At 36.3% G+C, this 6,497-nt stretch overlaps 1 protein-coding gene across 1 annotated transcript in view; it reads left to right on the top strand.

Moving 5' to 3' along the window:
- The first annotated feature begins 4,147 nt into the window (after nt 1-4,147).
- Nucleotides 4,148-6,497, top strand: part of EFCAB13 (EF-hand calcium binding domain 13) — a 98,801-nt gene continuing 96,451 nt past the window's right edge. The window contains exon 1 of the mRNA XM_059379097.1: nt 4,148-4,177. Within this exon, the coding sequence (XP_059235080.1) occupies nt 4,148-4,177 (30 nt within the window). The remainder of the gene's footprint in view (nt 4,178-6,497) is intronic.

The raw sequence follows: 6,497 nt of genomic DNA, 5'->3' as shown, positions 1-6,497 counted from the left end.
TATGTGTATGGGTAAAACAATATATACTGGGTTTGGTACTCTGTAGTTTCAGACTTCCACTGGGGGTCTTAGATTGGATCCCTCCTGGATAAGAGTTGGAAGAGTACTGTATGTCCCACCCTCCAACTATCACATTCTTATCTTTCAGGCTCACTCTGACTCTAATAATCCTTGGATCCCACCAGGATCTTCAGTCCACTTTTTTTTTTTTTTTAATGTCACTCACCCTCCTTTTTACTTATTTCCCACCTACTTACTCAGTTTGTTTCATGGTCAATAATTAAAACCATTCCCTTGCATCCCCCCCCCCCAGTTCCTTTATTGCATTTTCAGTTCATTTTACTTTCTTGGCTAAATTATAATCCTATATTAAATCTAGATCTCTGCCTCACTGAAAGCACTTCTACATTGAATATAATTAGAGAAAAAACACAATCATGCTTACTGGTTTCCCTTTAAATTCATGATCACTTCCTCAAGGGGCTCTGATGCTGTCCAGCAACCATATCAAGTATCCCTGGGCTATTAATTCTTCTATTCTCCTAGAGGCCTGTTTTTATTACAATACCTCTGTCCTCAAACATCTAGCATCTCTTTTCATGTCCTTATTCTCAGTTGATTATGTTGTTTCCTGTTTCACTAAGAAAACTAAAGCAATCAGGGGCACAGCTTGTTTCAGTTGGTAGAGCATGTGACTCTTGATCTCAGGGTCATGGGTTCAAGCCCCATGTTGGGTATATAGCCTACCTAAGATTAATATATATATATATATATATATATATATATATATATATATATTGCTTTAGTTTTCCCACACATATATATATATATATTGCTTTAGTTTTCTTCTAATATATATATATATATTAGATAATATATATATATTATTATATATTGTTATAATCTTTTATTATTATGTATTATTAATCTCTAATATATATTAGATATATATTATCTAATATATATATATATATTAGAAGAAAACTAAAGCAATAAGGTGATTTTCACAAGCTTCCACAACCACATCTACTCTTCATGTAATTAAATCAATTACTCTGGCACATCTATTCCTATGAGTATATTTTTAGCTAAGAACAAACCCTGCCCTTGTGCCCTAAATCTCATCTCCTTTATCCTACTTGAGAATATTGTTTCAGTAATTCTGCCCTTCCATGTGATGAATTTTTGCTCCTCTAGTAGATTATTCTTACCCACACATGAACATGCCTTTGTTTTCCCCTATTCTAAACCCTCATAACTCTTTTACCCCTCAGCTACTACCTTGTTTCTCTTCCCTTTTATAGCCTAACTCTTTGAGATAATCATCTCTTATGTTTGCCTATTTATCTCCCTCACTGTCTCTTGAACTCACTCCAAGAACATTATCTCCTTACCATGCTACCCAAATAGCTTCTACTGTTGGTGTCCTCCATGTTGGAAAACCTAATCAGTCATTCAGTACTCATTTTCTTGACCCAACGGCAGCATTTGTCGCAGTTCATTAGTCATTCTTCTTTTGAATAATTTTTTTTCACTTGGCTTTTAGGAATCTAGACTCACTTGATTTTCCTCCTTGTAGCAACTAGAGTGATTTTTTTTCAGAAAGGACTTTAGATCATGTCATAGCTCTGCTCAAAACACTCCAGTGATTTCCCACCTCAGAGCACAAGCCAAAGTTCTTAAAATGATCTAGGGGCCCTCTATATCTGCCTCCCTCTCTTGATCCCCCCTGCTCTCTCTCCTCCTTTCACTTTGCTTTCTCTGCTTCAGCTTTGTGAGCCTACCCACTGTTGTTTGAACAGTGAAGCTCCTTCTTACTTCTGAGTCTTTGTACTTGGTTTTATCTGGCTGAAATGCTTTCCCCTAATATATTCATTGGCTTCCTACTTTAATTCTTTCAGGTCTATAATTAAAGTCTCCCTCTCAGTAAAGTCTCCCTTGGCTACCCTGTCTGTTCCTGCATCTTTTTCCAAACACCATACTTCATATTCTTCCACCCTACTTTACATTTTTTCTTTTAATACTTATCACAGAAGACATACTACATATTTTATTTATTTGTCGATTTTATTGTCTCTCTTTGACAAGAATGTAAGCTCCATGAGGGCAGGATTTATTTCTTCCCATTTTTACTGCTATATCTCCAGATCCAGGAGGATAGCTCTTACTAGTACATAGTAGGCATACAATATATAAATGTTGAATTCATATGGATTAAATTTATATGAATTTCATGGATGGAGGGGTGAATGGATAGATGATTGGAAAAGGAGGGGTACAGCTCTTCATTTCTCTTGGTTTGTCCTTGCAAATTCAGATATGTGTCATAGATTGAGAGTTGAGAAACAATTCTCTTGTCAAGTTTATGGAGAAGAGACTTCCTGTACTATTTTTTTTTCTTAGATTGGAGAGGGTTGTGGTATGTGGTGTGTGGTATCTGATTTATCCAGCAGATTAAAACATATTGACTTTTTAGATAGGTCTATAAATTATGAAACAATTCTTCCTTTCAAGGTAATTTAAATAAAGCTTACTCTGCTGATTTAAGTACTTTGAGGGGTGCCTAGTTTGCTCTGTTGGGTAAGCATCTGCTTTTGACTTAAGGTCATGATCCTGTGGCCGTGGGATTGAGTCCTCCAAGCAGGGAGGGGAGTTGGCTTCTCCCTCTGTCCCTCACTCTGGCTTGCGTGCTCTCTCTTTCACCCTCTCTCTCAAAAATAAGTAAATAAAATCTTAAAAAATTAAGTTCTTTGATACCTTAAGAAGCTCTGTGTAACTTAATACAGAGGAAATGTCTTCCTTCTTTCACTTCTCCCTCTCTTCCTCACTTCTTTCTTTCCTTCATTTATTATATACAGATAGCATTGTGTTTGGTATTGTGAAAATAATCCAAAGAATGATAAGATACCCATCCATTTCTTTCAGTCCACTTATGAAATTTAGATTATAGTTGATATAAAAGATATGTGATAAAAGTACAAGGCAAATGATTAATGCCAGTTGAATAGTGAAGACAGTAACAATGGTGAAGTCGGTGTTATACGAAGTAGTCTAGAGGTAAAGATTGAACTGGCTAGAAAAGATCTAGAAGAGGTTGATTCAATGGATCGCTGGGGATATCTGCATAGCCATCTAATGTCTTCTGAAATGGATATTTGTCACATGGTTTCATCTTATTTTAACGTGTTTTGAATTCCAGGAATGTTGGACATATCACATTCAATAGTAATTAGGACAACTTTACAGAAATAAGTGATTTTAAAGTGCTGTCTCTATTAGAATATTAATACTTGCCATTAAATGTCACAGTATGAAAATGGCAGGTCATTGCAACTAGCAGTGTAATATAACTAGCAATGTAATAAACAGCACATCCAATGTGACTCAGATGGGGGGTATAAAAATGTGAAAATGTGGGGAATTTCTAGATGCTTGGTATGTGATGTGGAAATCTCTGGTTGAAAACAAGCTAAGGCATCTTTTGTTCGCAATACCATTTTTTTGATCAGCAGTATTACAGGGTGCTAAAGACGAAGGGGTTTCAGTTAGGCTGCCTAATTTCAAATTCTGACTCTACTATTTGTTGGCTGTAATCTTGTGCAACTTGATCTAAGTCTTTATTTTCCTCATTGTAACATAAGAGTAATAGTAATTCCTTAAGAGATATTTATGAGGAATAAATGAAATAATTTATGTCAAAGTATTTATCATAGTGTCTAGTACACAGTAAGCATTTAGTAACATTGGTGATTGCTGTCATGTTAGTAGTTCTGCTTCTCTGGGTTTATCTGAATAAATAAATATAACTGGATTTTTCTGCTTTTTATGTCACTCGAGTTTGGTTTTCTCTATTTCTTCTTATACCACAAAAGGTAAAGTTAAGGGACTGGATGATCTCCTGTGAGTTACATTATTCTAACTTTTTTCCTAGCTTTTGTGCACATACCAATCCATATTATGCTATGAGTGTTACAATACAAGGATAACTTCAGGTAGATAAATATAATTAAGTCTCTTAAACTGGCATATGACTTTTTCTTTCTTTCTTTTCTTTTGGACAGGAAATCCTTTTGTGCTATTGGTCATTCATACTTGTTCATCAAGGCGATTGAGTCCTCAAGGGCAGAATTTACTGCTAAACCGAAAAATGGAAACTAAAGTACCTTTATTCTGCCAGGTATTTTTTTGAAATAGTTTCTAAAGACTCCTTCCTGTTCTTTTTTTTTTTTTAATTAGTTTACATTAAAAAATTATTTTACATTATCTCATGTCCTTAACCAGTAAGCAGATTCATAGAGCAATATAGTTAGAAGATCTTGCTTAACAACTAAGGTAACTTCTCAGGTCTTTTCATGGGCATATGCTGAAACTTCTCATCCCAGCCATCTATGTAGTGTCAAGAGATCTGAGGTGTATGATGAGAGTATTTTGGGGGTAGGAACTGGGATAATTTTTTCAGGAGAATAAAGGATTTAAACCTACATGAAGGTTGTAGATGACATAATTAATGATGTGGGAATCTAGACGGTAATAGATACCAAGTTTCTCTAGCCTTCTTATCTGTGATTCATGGGATACTCTTATCCATTGGCCAATATTGTATCAAACAAAAAACAAACCTGAACTTAGTAAGGAGAGACTTTATTTGAAAGGATTATTGTGAGAGGGAAAAAGGACTATTTATTGAAATAGCAGGAGGGGGGATTATTACAACAGGGAGAAGGCTGTGACCAGAAGATCTGCAAACTTCTCAAGGGCTAGGCAAAAAGAGCCCCCCTCCCCCAATAGACAGGAGTCAACAAGGCTAGAAGGAACTGGATGTGGGGAAGTGGAATGAAAGAATGGCATGATTGGATAAATAGATCAGAGAGTATTTTAGGGGCCAGGAGGAAGAAGAGAAGCTTAACCATTTTGGCTCATAAGCATTTTGTTCTGATTAGTCAGTGGGATTAAACATTTTGACTCATCATGCATGAAGGAAAGAAAGGGAATTTTGGCTTTGTCATAGGTAAACAAGGTGGATATCTGTGAGTTTTATCTAAAGCATATGAGGAAGGGTTCTTTGCAGTAAGCCATTTTCCAGAAGACAAAAGGGTGAGGGGATACCTTTAATTTTCATTGTTTTCTGGAAGCATAGGACTCAGAACTCAGTGTTGTACAGTGAGAATCTTACCCTTTTAAATTTATGCTTTTAATGGATTTGGTGCCACCAGGTAAGACATGTACCTTATTATAATCCAAAACAGAACAAAACAAAAAACCCCCAAGGCTTCTTGCTAATTACCAAGGTTTGTGATACATATATTAACCTGTTCCACCTTTTTATACCTAATTCTTTGTTGATTGGGCCCTCATAACGTGATTTTGAAGATGAATTCTTAAAATTAAAATAATTAACAATATTAACATACCATACCTGTTTATCTTCCATAGGCTATATAGTTTATACTTCTTACATCTTTAATTAACCATAGAGTTTCAGAAGTGGTTTCATTTTCTCTATCTTCAGAGTTTCTGTTCACTATTTGGCCACTTTTGTTCATCTGGTCTTTGATGACAGGTTTTTTGCCTCTCTTTTTAGATCTTCCTCTTTTTAGTTTCCTGGTTTTTGTTTTGAGTCATTTTCCTGAATGCCTCTAGGAAACTTTTCATCATTCCTCATAAATACCTCGTTAAGGCAACAAATCAGATTGCCTTTTTTTAAAATTTATTTTTTATTTTCAGCATAACAGTATTCATTGTTTTTGCACCACACCCAGTGCTCCATGCAATCCGTGCCCTCTATAATACCCACCACCTGGTACCCCAACCTCCCACACCCCCGCCACTTCAAACCCCTCAGATTGTTTTTCAGAGTCCATAGTTTCTCATGATTCACCTCCCCTTCCGTTTTACCCCAACTCCCTTCTCCTCTCTAACAACCCTTGCCCTCCATGATATTTGTTATGCTCCACAAATAAGTGAAACCATATGATAATTGACTCTCTCTGCTTGACTTATTTCACTCAGCACAATCTCTTCCAGTCCCGTCCATGTTGCTACAAAAGTTGGGTATTCATCCTTTCTGATGGAGGCATAATACTCCATAGTGTATATGGACCATATCTTCCTTATCCATTCATCCGTTGAAGGGCATCTTGGTTCTTTCCATAGTTTGGCAACCGTGGCCATTGCTGCTATAAACATTGGGGTACAGATGGCCCTTCTTTTCACGACATCTGTATCTTTGGGGTAAATACCGAGTGCAATGGCAGGGTCATAGGGAAGTTCTATTTTTAATTTCTTGAGGAATCTCCACACTGTTCTCCAAAGAAGCTGCACCAACTTCCATTCCCACCAACAGTGTAAGAAGAAGTCAAACTCTCTCTCTTCGCAGATGACATGATTCTTTATATGGAAAACCGAAAAGACTCCACCCCCAAACTACTAGAACTCATACAGCAATACAGCAACGTGGCAGGATACAAAGTCAATGTACAGAAATCAGTGGCTTTCTT

This window comes from Mustela nigripes, chromosome 16, assembly GCF_022355385.1.
Source record: "Mustela nigripes isolate SB6536 chromosome 16, MUSNIG.SB6536, whole genome shotgun sequence".
NCBI classification, from domain to species: domain Eukaryota; kingdom Metazoa; phylum Chordata; class Mammalia; order Carnivora; family Mustelidae; genus Mustela; species Mustela nigripes.
This window is presented reverse-complemented; position numbering and strand designations above follow the sequence as displayed.